The 13,124-nt window shown below is 42.6% G+C and overlaps 1 protein-coding gene across 1 annotated transcript; it reads left to right on the top strand.

Moving 5' to 3' along the window:
- Positions 1-6,585: 6,585 nt before the first annotated feature.
- LOC140693370 (uncharacterized) lies at positions 6,586-12,195 on the top strand. Its single transcript, XM_072957275.1, has 4 exons — positions 6,586-6,744; positions 9,184-9,344; positions 9,819-10,658; positions 12,158-12,195. The coding sequence occupies exons 2-4, from the start codon at positions 9,206-9,208 to the stop codon at positions 12,193-12,195; spliced, it is 1,017 nt and encodes a 338-aa protein (XP_072813376.1). The 5' UTR covers positions 6,586-6,744; positions 9,184-9,205.
- Positions 12,196-13,124: the final 929 nt, after the last annotated feature.

Here is a 13,124-nt window from a genome sequence, read left to right as displayed (position 1 = left end):
ACTGAACAAGAAAAGTGCTATTCACCATGTTGTGTGTTTTCCAAATGTGTAGGTGATGGTCTTGTGGCTCGTGCGTGGGCTTTGATTTGGGATGGTGAAGGGCTTATAAATACCTCATCAACATGTATTCGAGGTGGCCTGGTGCCACACAGATTTGATTCATGAAGGCATCAAGCCTGCACACTGGTTTGGAAACAACTTGGTTTTGATCATTCACACTGCGTGCATGACTCGCTGCTAATCTCTGGGTGGTTTTTTCATTTCAGATTTATTCACCCCATGTCTTGCTTAAGCTGAAAAATACATTTATTTCACCAGAATATTCTCTGATTCTTTGTTTACACACATCCAGTTTTTTTAATTCCTTTAAAAATGATTCTGTGTTTATAATGCCTCCTAATTTCTATCATCTCTATGTTGCCAGTGGCCTGAGACATGCACCAGATTTGATGCCGGAACAGTTCCACCAAAAGAAATCCCTTTGCCGTAATATCTTTTGAGGAAAATATTATTCTTTAAGGCTCTAACAGTAAATCGTAGAAGAAAGCATGGAACATTTCTTGTAGTTAATACATGTTCATGCGAAAAGAAATGATATTTTCATTAAACAATGTTGATTTTAATAACTTTTACAAATGTGAACATTATTATTCATAATTTAAGTAACCAGATAAAACCACAGTTATTTATTATGAAGATTGAAAACTATTTACACGGTCTCTTAATTAGAAGTAGCTTTATTAGAAGACTGAAGGGTATTTAAAAGATGGAAAAATACCCATGATGACACCATCATTTTTATTAACTAAATATCAAGAACTGTGCAGGGATAAGATTTAACCCTCTGCAAACTGCCAAGTTAGCATGAGGTAGTTTGTGGATGCTGCCAGAGGACAGGACACTCCCCCAGGATCAGAGACAAAGGACTTCCTGCCAGCACAGCAGGCAGCCTGTGGTTCAAGTTCATATTGGTTCCTGAGTTCCTTTCCTATTGCTGTTGTAACAAAGGACCACAGACTCAGTGGCTTAAAGCAATACACATTCATCTTCTCACTGTTCTAGGGTGCAGTAGTGCAAAGTCAATGTCAGTGGGCTAAAACCAACGAGTGGCCAAGGCTAAGTTCCACACCGAGGCTCTTGGGAGGGATTCGTCATCCTACCTTTCCCAGCTTGCAGAGGTGCTCACACTCCTTGGCCCAGGGCCCTGTGTCACTGTGACCTCTGCTGCCACTTTACATCTCTGTCTCTGACTATATAGATATAGAGGAAGAGTCTTCTACATCTGGTATGGACCCTTTTTCCTACATGGACATTGTATCCCTATTTATGTGCAGATGAAAACCCCTTCCCTCCAGGGTGCGGTGGCATCAGCTCACAAGATGACCACTCTGGGCTTTAAGTGTCCTCTTTGTATTGTCATCAGGGAACTTCTCTCTCCATAGTTAGCTCTGTGTTAATTTGTTGTTATATTTTACCCAGAATTACTGAAAGTTTTACTTAAAAGGGATCCTAATTAGCTCTGTTTACCTGTTTCCAGAGCTGAAAGCTTCAGTTCTAGAGTATCAGTTTGACTTTTCCTAAAAATACATTCCAGTATATTTCTCTGGTGAAAGTCTCTACCCTGTTATCTATTGTCCCATCATTTCCTTATTTTCTTGAATATATTAAAAGTATTTTATAGCCTTTATTGGTAACTCTGATGCCTACATCACCTGGGGTTTGCATCCTTTGTCTAATGCTCCTTATTCTCATGTTATCTGTCATATAGTCTGGACATGTTGCATGTCTAGAAATTCTTTATTACATGGCAGACATTGCAAATGAAAAATCCATGTTATCTTCCGTGAGAGCTTTTCTACCTTCCCGTTAGGCAGACAGTGTGAGGGACTGATCATGTCACTCCAATCAGGCGCTGAGGTGGATCAGGACTAAAGTGCCTTTTTTCTTAAAACAGCTTTGAGGTATACTTGGCAAAATAATTTTCACACGTTTAAAGTGTACAGCTTAATACGTTTTGACGTAAGTATATCCCCAAGGAACCATGACCACACTCAAGACAGTGAACATACCCATCACCCACAAAGCTTCTCTCCTGACTTTTGTTGTCCCTCCCTCCCTCCCCGTCTCTTCCCCTGGGAACCATTGATCTGCTTTCTATCACAAAATAGTGGTTTGCATTTTCAAGATCCTTATATGAATGGATTCATGCAGTATCTACTCTATGTTGTCTGACTTCTTTCATTCAGTGTAATTATTTTTTTGAGAATCATCTGTGTTGCTGTATTAATAGCTTGTTTGTCTTATAGTAGAGTATTGTTTAGTGCTGAGTTTTTACTGAAGAGTTTATTGTGAGCAGTGTTTGTATAGACCATCATTTCTTTCTGCATTTACTTCTTGATGGATGCATGGGTTATTTACAACTTGTGCTATTATAAATAAAATAGCAGTGAATGTTTGGTTATAAGTCTTTGTATGGACATATGCTTTTCCTTTCTAAAGCACCAGATGAGGAATGTCTGGATTATATGGTACACAGGTGTTTACCTTTTTAAAAGAATCTGTTAAAGACTTTTCCAAAATGGTTGTACTATTGTAAATTCCTCGTGGTGTGTATCAGTTCTGGTTGCTCTACTTCCTTGCCAGCACCTTGTAAGGTCAGTCTTTCTAACTGTATTCATTCTAGTATGTATGTGAACTAGTATCTCACTGTGGTTTTTAAAAGCATTTCTCTAATGACTAATGACACCTTTAATCAGCATCTTTTCATATGCTTATTATCCATCTGGATATCTTTACTGAAGTGTGTTTTCTGGCCTCATTCATTCAGGTGTTTGAATTATTATTGAATTTTGAGACCTCTTTATTCTGGATCAGATACAAAGAGAGACCTTTATCAGATATATGATCTGCAAATAGCTTCTGTCTATGGCTTGTCTTTTCATTTGCTTAGCAGTGTTTAGAAGAGCATTGAAGAGTCTTCATGTTCATAAAGTTCACTCTATCAGTTTCTTTTTAAAATAGATGATACTTTTGGTGTCATAGCAAAGAAAAATTTGCCAAACCCAAGGCCATAAACCTTAAGCCTATGCTTGTTCTCCTAGCTGTTTTATAGTTTTAGATTTCCTATTAAGATCTATGATCCATTTTGAGGTAAATTTTGTATATTTTGTGAGGTGTGGATCAAAGTTCATTTTTTTTTTTTTTGCGTATCACGATCTAATTGTTCCAGCACTACATGCTGAAAAGATCCTTTCTCCACAGCATCCTTTTTGAGAATCAATTGTCTGTATAAGTCTTGGTTTAGTTCTGAACATTCTATTGTGTTCCATTATTCTATTTTCCTGTTTTACACCAACACCCTAATTTCTGATTACTGTAGCTTTATAAAAAAATTTGAAAATCAGATAGTGCAAGTCTTCCAACTTTGTTTTTCTTGTTCAAAGTTGTTTTGGATTTTTGGGATCCTTTGAATTTTTATATGAATTATAGAATAAGTTTTTAAATTCCTTACATCCTGTTCTGCCAAAATTCCACCCATGTCTTTGGCCGTCTCCAAAGCCACATTTTCTGAAGAAGTCTCTCTAGATCCCAGGTGAAAGGAATTTCTCTTTCGTCTGTGCTCAAATCACATTTGATATTATTTGATTACATTTAATCATATTTGCCTGTATGTACTTGTCTGACCTTTCCAGCCATTTAGTAAATCTCAAAAGATTAGGAATCTTGACTTGGTACCCTCTGTGTGCTGAGAAACTAGTTCTATGCTTTGCAGGAGTGAGCCCTGCAGTAAGAGGAATCTGCAGCACACATCTAGCTCATTGCTTGAATATTGTCAAGGAATTCTGCAGATTTAGAATTGTTTATTGATTGTTGTCTCCAAGACGGCTCAGTCTTTTTTATTTCTATTGCTACTGCTGCAGTTTCAAAGAACAATGGGCTAGTTATTTTCCAAATATCAAATCATACTCTAATTGTGTTGTCACGCAAATTATGTGCTGCTGTGTCTTAACAACCTGCTTAGTGTTCACAGGCTCCTTCACTCATGGAAAATTTGGGAGAATGTCATATCCTTAGAGATAGCAATGCTGTCTTTGGCGACCTGAGCAGCAGTATCTGAATTCACTCCTGCTGTTTTTCCAGTGTCCCCTCTAGACCTCCTCCAGCCCTCCATGGGGGGCCCTGCAGTTCTGCCCTAGAAAAGCCTGTTGCTTCTCAGGAAGACTTCCCTATGAAACATAACCATGTCCTTCTTGTGGGGACATTCAGTCCAGAGATCTGAAAGCAGGGGAAAATATTTAGCCTGCTTTTGGTAGAACCTAAATTCTTCCATACTTGTTAGAAGCAATTTCAATGAGGAAACTGTTTTGGCATCTAACAAATCAGCATAAATGACTGATGAGGAAGATCAGCTTCCCCATCCCACTCAGTCGTCATGTTGATGTGACACACACATTGGCAAACATTTTCTCCTGTGAGCAACATAAAGTTCAAGACGTTATGAATGGATTTTTGTTTTTATTTCTTAGTCTTTCCACATTCACTGTGTCTCGTGAGATTATATGAATCCTGCTTATTTTCAGCCCAGCACTAAACTTTTTAAAAGGATCACGTGTTTAAAAGGCTAGTGGACAATTTTTTAGAAGACAGAAATCCTTAGATTTTGGTCCCAGAGTTGAATCTTGGTTAGTGGTGAATGAAAATTCCCGTTAAAATTTTAAATTCAGTGATATAAAGTCTTAAAAATAGTTAAATATTAGTCAATTTCATTAAACACTATAAGAGTTATTTACCTTTAAGCCTGTTTCTGGGGCAATTTTGCAATGATTCCCTCCCTTTATCGATTCCCTCTTTATCAGAATCCTTGAGAGGCCCCTGTCATCATTGTCAGTATCATCATCATCATCATGGAACTGATTCTTCTGGAAGATTCTAGGAAAATAAAGAGATGGACGGGATTATGTGTAGGTCAGTGTGTGCATATACAATAAGAACAGCTGTCAGACATTAGATGCAAGATACCCATTTCATTTAGGGGAGAATGTGGTCATGAAATCCTGATGTGGTGAATGAAGGAAGCGGTGGGAACAGGATAGTCAATGCAAAGGAGGAGGAAGTGAGTGAATTGGAGAGCATAGATCCTTGGTTAGTTGATCAGCACATTGGTGAGAATGAGGGGAGTGTGATGGCAGAATCATGTCCCTCCCCAGCCACAGGGTAGCCACCTGTGACATGTTACTGTACATGGCAAAAGGGATGACAGATATTTTAGGATTAAAAATCTTAGAGGATTTCTGTCTCCTAAATTGTCTATTAGTTAGCCTTTAAACCCATGATACATTATTATAGATTAGTGCAGGGGCACAAATAAAATGGATTCATATAATCTCACCAGACAAACTGAATGTAGAAAGGATAAGGAAGAAAAACAAAAAGTCACTTATAAGTGCCTTGAACCATAAATTGCTCATGAGGAAATGTTACACAAGGTGAATGTCACAGCCACATACATACTGCCTGAGTGGGATGGGACAAGGGGATCCTGAGATGAGACAATAGGGTGAGTAGTCTGGATTGTCCAGGTGGGCTGAATGTAATCACAGGGGTCCTTAAATTGGAGGATATTTCCCAGCTGAGTTTAAAATCAGAGGGAGGTGTAGCGATGGAGCAATGTTCAGAAAGGCTGCTGACCATGAAAATGGAGGAAGTTGAGGGGCACAAGCTAAGGAAGGTGGGTGACCTCTGTAAACTGGAAAAAAAAAAGGAAACATTCTCTTCTAGACCCTCTAGAAGGAAGGAACCCTGCTGGTATCTTGAATTTATCCCAATGAGAACTGTGTTGGATCTCTGACATCCACAGCCATAAGCTAATAAGTCTGTGCTGGTTTAAGCTATTAAGCTTAATGGAATTTGTTACAGTGGTAATAGGAAAATAACATAGTGAGTGGTAGTGTAAGGGATTAAAGGTCTAGGATGGGGTGTGGAGAGAATTCTGACATTTACACCTAAAAAACAACCAGGTGAAGTGGGAAGGTGTTTTAAGGAAGACCTACCTGGCAGGGCTGTCAAGCAGACTGGAGTGAGCGAATCCTTGGAGTTAGAGGAATCAATTAAACCTCACAAGGAAAATAAGAAATAAAATGTAGCAGGGCTTCAGTGTTAGTAGATGTAGGAATGGAAATGGGCAGAGAGATATAAACATTATTTTGAAATTAGCTACAGGTTTGATGACTGCATGTTTGGGAGAGTTAGCCGATGTGTGGACTGAATGCATCCCCTCAAAATCCATATGTCGAAACCTCATCTCCCAGGGTGATGATATAGGGATGCGGGGCCTTTGGGAGGTGATTAGTAGGATAAAATGAGGTCATGAGAGTAGAGCCCTCATGAATGGTATTAGTGTTCTTATACAGGGCCCCAAAGTGCTTGCTTCTCTCTCCTCTCTGGGCCATGAAGATAGTGGGAAGACAGCCATCTTCGAGCTGGCAATCCTCTCCCAGATACATTGACCTTGAAAGCCTCAGCCTCCAAACCATAAGGAATATGCTGGTTGTTTAAGCCACCCGACACACGGTAATTTGTTACAGAATCCCAGACTGACGAAGACAGTGGAGAATGCCACTGTGTTTTGCACTGATTGCCTGGAGAATGCTGAAACCCAGGGAAGTGGGCAGCACAGACGTTTACTCATTTAATCCTGCCAACACTGTAGGGGATAGAGTCTACATTTTCCTCGCTATTTAAAAGGTAAGGAAAAGAGGCACAAACAATAACAATGACAACGACAACAACAACAACAACAGCAACAATAATTTGTCCAAGATTCACACAGAACTCCCTGGAGGGAGAGTGAGAATTAATACTTATGCAGGCTGGCCCCAGAGCCCCTGCTCATAACTACTAAGTCAGATCACCTTGCTTATTTAATCAGTTTTTTTCAACTGTGATATGAGTGTACTGTGTCCAGTAACTTATAATTTCAAAATACCTCACTGTAAGGGAAACATTAGTCGCAGGCATTACAACCCACAGAAAGCTAGACATACAAAAATAACTTGTTAAGGCAAGATAACCAATAATGTTTTTAAATATTATACCTGCTGACCCTTTGCAATAAAGTGTTTATTTATAATTCTGTCTGGCTACAGAATAACATCATAATCCTGCATGTGGCTGGTGGCTCCCGTGTTGGACAGCACGGGTCTAGAGAATTTAAATGACTTGCCCAGCCTTGCCCAGGAAGCTCGTGGTGGGATCAGAGCTATAGTCTGGGACTGTTCCTTCCTATCCAACAATTCCCTCATGGAAGTTTAGAAGCTTCTCCTTTGGTGCCCAGCTGTCTATCCGTACTTATGACATCTTGTCAGGTGCCCCGGCCTGCTCCTGAAAATCAGCCAGAACCCACTTCTGCTCTTTTTTGGCCAGGTAATACCTTCTAGCAACTTCCATTGCCTTCTTGGCATCAGTTTTTACATGGAAGGGTAGTGGCTAGAGAAGGAAATGTGTCCACATGACAGGTTTTTCATAAATATAGTAGGAGTGGTCAAGAGAAGAAAACCTCAGGAATACGAGTGGAAGCAGGTCATTTAATATACCAAATGCGTACTTTCAATGTATGTTTGTGTTTCCGAGTCCACGCTTGTTCTACTCGTGCATTATAGGCCAACACATCAGGAGACAAGGATTTGGGGCAAGAAATAGCGGCTTTAATTTGTAAAGCCAGCGGAGAAGATGGTAGACCAATGTCCTGGAGAACCATCATCCCAAGTCAGAATTCAGGCTCTTCTTATATTAAAAAGGGGAAGCGGGAATGCTTGGTTGTTGCAAACTTGGTGTATGAATTCTTTGTTGTTAGAATCCTTTGTTCTTGCAGCTCTTCACCTGGGTCAGATCCGTGTAAACCTCCAACAAGCAAATGTTATTTTCTATTCTGTATCTTGTTATCTTTATACGAATGGAAAAGTGATAATATCCTTCAAAGTCAGAGCCTTGAGAATAGGGTCTCCTGTATATTTCAGGATCTAGGCAACATTGTTTCACAAAAGGTGCAGAAACAGCAAGACTAAGCCTAGGAAACAGGGCACAGGTTTAAAGTCAAAGGAACAGATCTAATATGGAGTCAGATTTGTTCTTTCCTATTTCAGTAGTGCCATGGAGAAGGCACTGTGGGCAGCTTTCTGTAGGGTCCTGGAGGCTTTCTCTCTCAGCCTCTGTGCGCCTCTATTGAAAACCCGTCATCGCTATCTGGCCTGCTGGAAAACCAGTCCGCCTGTTTTGCCCTGAAGTTGTGTTCTGTTTATAACTCATCTCTACTCCTTGGAAAACAACTCAATAAAAACTCAGTTGGTTTCCCACCAGCCCTGAGCAGGGGTGAGGGATAGCATGTTATTATTTTATTAAAAAAATATATAAAAGAGTTTTAAAACAGCACTGGGCACATAGGAGAGAGACAATCAATGCTTCCTGGCTTAAATCGAAAATGATGACTCAGTGAGTCTATGGCTGCTGTATTTGCTGAGCTAGTTACTCCTTTGCTCCATTACACATTTATTTTAACTGAAAAAGAAATATATGCATATGGTTAAAAAAATTCAAACAGAGCAAAAAATACTCAAGTGAAAGAAGTTTTCCCTCATCCTCTGTTCTTACATGCCTCCCTGGAGATGCCAATGTTTACAATCCTTTGTGTGCTTTTCCAGATATGCTATGCAAGTTCCCACCAATGTATGTAAATTCCTTTAAAGTTTTACTTATTTTTAACTTTAAGGGATTTAAATCCTCAAGTGGCTTCTGCCACAGTAATAGAAAAGAAGAAATCTGACTCCATATTAGATCTGTTCCTTTGACTTTAACCCTGTGCTCTGTCTCCTAGGCTTCTTCTTGCTTGTAAAACAATGTTGCCTAGAGCCTAAAATATACAGGAGAGCCTATTCTGAAGGCTCTGACCTTTAAGGGTATTTAACACTTTTCCAATCATATAAAGATAACACGTTGCAGAATAGAAAATAACGTTTGTTTTGTTGGAGGTTTACAGGGATCTGACCCAGGGAGATAGCTGCAAGAACAAAGGATTCTAACAAGAAGGAATTCCTACACCAAGAAGTTTGCAAAAACCAAGCACATAGGAAAGCAGCCTGAATTCTGACTTGGGGAGATGGTTTTCCAGGACATTAGTTTGCCATCTAGGTCTACAGAAACTTGCTATTCCATGCCCCAACACTTGGTCTCCCAACTTACTGGCCTGTCCTGCACTGAGGAGAATGAATTTGGACTCAATAACACTTCTACCTACCTAGCAAGTTGGACACTGGGACTGAGGGCAGCTCTCCCACACACAGGGGCCTACGGTGAGCCCTTGATTATTCCCCGAGGTTGGGGTGTGGTTTACCCAGGAGGGATGGGGACTCTACACCAACACTCAGGCAGTCTGCTCCTTCTGGGGCTCTGACATTTTACCTCCCGCTCCCTGCCAGCCCAACATTTGGGACAGTGGAGCTAAGGCAGAGATCGTGCCTGCCTGTTTCCCAGCGTGTAAAAGGGGAATATGTACTCTTCCCAAGGTAGTTCTGAGAAACAACACCTGCGGGTGCTTGGTTCCCTGAGCAACAGTAAACCTAGCTCCTTGTGGGGGCAACGGGTATGATACCCGTAGGGTTTCTGCAGAGACCTTAGCTGGAGGGCTGGGCCAGGGACGTAAAATATGAGCTGTGGGCAATGACGGGTAAGAGAAGGGTGTATAGGCAGGACTGCTGCCTCCTTCGGGGTGCCACAAGAGGTAAAACGCTTTCTCCCCATCTCTGTTACTCCCCTCCCAATTCCAGATAACTGCCTTCCCTCTGCTCCTCCTGTCCATGTGTCTCCCTCCACTTTTCCCCGCCTCCCCTCCTCCTCCCCTATTCTCCCTCCCTCGGTTCCCCTTCTCTCTCAGGACCCAGAGCGGATCGCTGGCCCTCCTGCGCATGCGCAGTTGCTGCCAGCTGGACCGCGGGTTGGAAGCTCCAGCTCCGAGCCGGGGATCGGCCCCAATGGCTTCTCAGCTCTGTCGCCCTGTAGGCCTTTGGCTACTGCCTGGGGCCGGGGCCTCTGGCTGTGGAAGTGCAAGGTGAGGGGATATCGGGAAAGGGGTGAGGCGGCTGCGGGAGGGCGGTCGGCGTGTCACAGCCCCCCAGGGCGCCAGTCAGCGTGTGTTCAGCTGGATTGCTCGGGCCAGACCCCTCTGCCCGCGCCACCTGCCCCGGCGCCCCGGCCACAGCTGTCCAGGGCCAGGTGTGCCCCTGCGCCTCTTGGCCCAGCCGGGCTCCCCTCAGTCCGCGGCTGGCGTCCGCTTCCCCTCTTCCGCCCGCGAGTCCTCCCCTCCCGGGCTTCCTCTCCTAGGCCGCCGACCCGTCCCCACCACTGGGCGGGCTGTGTCCCGGGCGGGCGGGGTCTGCACACCCGGACGGGGCGGGCGGCTTGGGCTGGGGCTGGGGCTGGCCTCCGAGCGGGGCTGCAGCCCGCGTCCCCCACCCCGCTCTCCCTGCCCCGCGACCCCGGGGCTGCCTTCCTCTCCCTTTCCCGATCCCTGAGGTCCAGATTAGCGGCGTGGGCGCTGCTCCCCAGGCTGAGAGCCCGCGGCTGTAACTCCCAGCTTCTCCTGGTGGAGTCGGGAAAAAGGAGCGGCAGTGCTGAGGGAGCTTCTGTCTCCTTGATCAGGATTTCTGCCCCAGATAAGTACCTTGAACACTTTCAGGTGTTATGATGGCGGTGCTTGTTGATGTCACATGTTTTTATACTGAGAGGGATTACAGTGGTGAAAGCAGGGCTTGGTTCAGTTAAAAATGAGCTGAAGGCATGAGGCTGTCTCATCCTCCATCATTCACTCTCCCAGGGTGAAACGTGAGACCGTCGATCTTAAAAAGATACTTATAGTCCCTAACTAGTCCAGCCCAGCTATTGTGTGTTAACAGGAACAGCACAACCCGAGGCGTTGGAGACCCAGGGACATTGCACTCCTAAAGAGCTCCTGGCAAAATCTGGTTTGTTTTGTTTTTTTTGTTTGTTTGTTTTACTTAAATTGTGGGACAGACTAGTAGTATAGAGGGAAAAATAATTGGCAAGAAGGATTTTTTCATATAACAGCTTTATTGTGATATTGTTCACACACCATGAAGTCCACCCACTTGAATGTTACAATTCAGCAGCTTTTAGCATATTCACATTTGTGCAACCATTATTATTCCAGAACGTTTTCATCACATCAGAAAGACCAGTTGAAATGCATGACCTATCCACCCCTTCCCAGTGGTGGTTCTAAAGAAGTTTCTTGGCTGTTCCTGACCATAAATTAACTTGTTACATTCCATGAAATATCTGGGAGGAATTCTAATCAGAATTGCAATGAATCTGTCTATCAAAGCAGGAAGAATTAATGTCTTTATGGCATAAACTTCTTCTACACATGAATATATCTGGGACCCTATCTTTTCATCTGTCCAGAGCCAGGCCTATGGGAAATCCTCATTAATTCTTGGGTTTGTGAATGATGAGATTCAATACATCATTAGATGGAACTGTAGCCTTTCACTGAAGAGAAAAGTAACCTCGTAGAAGCCAAGTGATTCTCTGATGGTTAGAATGAGAGACCGCCAGTGCTGGAGTATTCGAGTGGACTTGGTGCTTGCAGAGTTCTCCACCACCTACAGCTAAGGGGATTACCGTGTTCTTTTACTTTTTTTTTTATGGCGTTGCTTTTATTTTTACTTATTATATAAAATTATTTTTTATTGAAGTGTTGTAAATTTACCATGTTAGCTTCAGATGTACAGCAGAGATTCAGTTATAAGCTTATGCATATGTATATAAATGTTTTTCAGATTGTTTTTAGTACAACTCATTACAAGAAATTGAAAATAGTACCCTGTGCTATATAGTAGGTCCTTGTCATTTAGTTTATATTTATTAATGTGTATCTGTTAATCCTCCGTTTCCTGCCTGCTAACAACAGTTTGCTTTCTATGTCCATGAGTCTATTTCTAGCAGCACCGTTTTTGCTAGCAATATATGCTGGTTGGCTCTTTTCTGTTTCAGTAGTTCCATCTTATGTGTGGGCGTTTTTCTTCTGGTGGGCCTGTGTGTGGTTTGCACACGTGATAATAGAGATCTGTATTTGGGAGAACTCCAGGCCTCGTATGGAGTTCCCTCGTATGGAGCGCCCACTGAACTGATGCTTGAACTTGGAAAAAAACAGTAAATGTTGGAATTTCCACTATGGTTGAGACTTCCAGGTTTCTATAACCTCTTTAGCCCACCTAAATTTTGGCTGCACCCAATACTGGATAATTTGGTGGAACTTCATGGTATGGTGGTGTAGAGACAGGGCCTTGTATGCTTCTTCTCTTTCCTTTTTCTAACAATCATTTTCCTGGGCCTTCCAGGTACTCCCCCAGAAGGGCCCAGGGCTGGCTTGGTGTTGCACTGAGGCAATATTTGTTAATAAGTCCCTTTCCTCATCTCTTCTGAGCCTCCATTTCCTTCTCTGCACAATGAGGGCTTAGACTAGATAAGTGCTTTTCAGTTTCTTTTAAAGCCATGTTTCCTTTGAGAAACAGAAAATTCAAATCTCTCCTCCCATCACAACCCTTTAGATTTTGACACGTCCTCCAAGGAGTCACATAGCTCTTTGTGGTAAATTGACGTGATTGTGATTCCACGTGGCACAGAAAAGACTCTTCAGAGATTTATTGCAGGGAGAGGGCAGGAAAGGGGCAGTATGTCACACTTTCTTGTGTGAGCACTGGAGCAAAGGCTTGGGTTTAAATACAGTGTCTGATGTGGCATCTCTCTAATCTTGCACAATGTGATAAACCTCTATCCCTAGTTTCTTAATGTGTCAAGTTGGGGTGGTAATGTTTTAAGGCTTTTGTGAAACATTATACACATAAGCCATTTGTGTCTCGGTAGATACAAGACCTGCTAGAGAGTCGGAATTTCTTTAAAAATACATATATATTGTCCACATCACTCTGTCTGTGTGTATTTTGAAGTTCCTGGAGGGTGAGGGTTGAGTGTAATGTCCATCGTGGGACAGGTGGCCCATGGGTCTGTGTGCCTCAGATTGCCCCCTCCTCCCCAGTCCTCTTCCTCTCAGT

This window comes from Vicugna pacos, unplaced genomic scaffold (assembly GCF_048564905.1).
Source record: "Vicugna pacos unplaced genomic scaffold, VicPac4 scaffold_19, whole genome shotgun sequence".
NCBI classification, from domain to species: domain Eukaryota; kingdom Metazoa; phylum Chordata; class Mammalia; order Artiodactyla; family Camelidae; genus Vicugna; species Vicugna pacos.
The sequence above is the reverse complement of the archived record's forward strand: the minus strand, read 5'-3'. Positions and strand labels throughout refer to the sequence as shown.

Excerpts from the sequence above, each read along its gene's own strand:
- LOC140693370 (XM_072957275.1), top strand. The coding sequence starts at position 9,206 with ATGCCCCAACACTTGGTCTCCCAACTTACTGGCCTGTCCTGCACTGAG. Across the intron at positions 9,345-9,818 it reads CCCACACACAGGGGCCTACG|ATAACTGCCTTCCCTCTGCT; the intron begins GTGAGCCCTTGA and ends TCCCAATTCCAG. Across the intron at positions 10,659-12,157 it reads GTCGGGAAAAAGGAGCGGCA|GCCTCGTATGGAGTTCCCTC; the intron begins GTGCTGAGGGAG and ends GGAGAACTCCAG.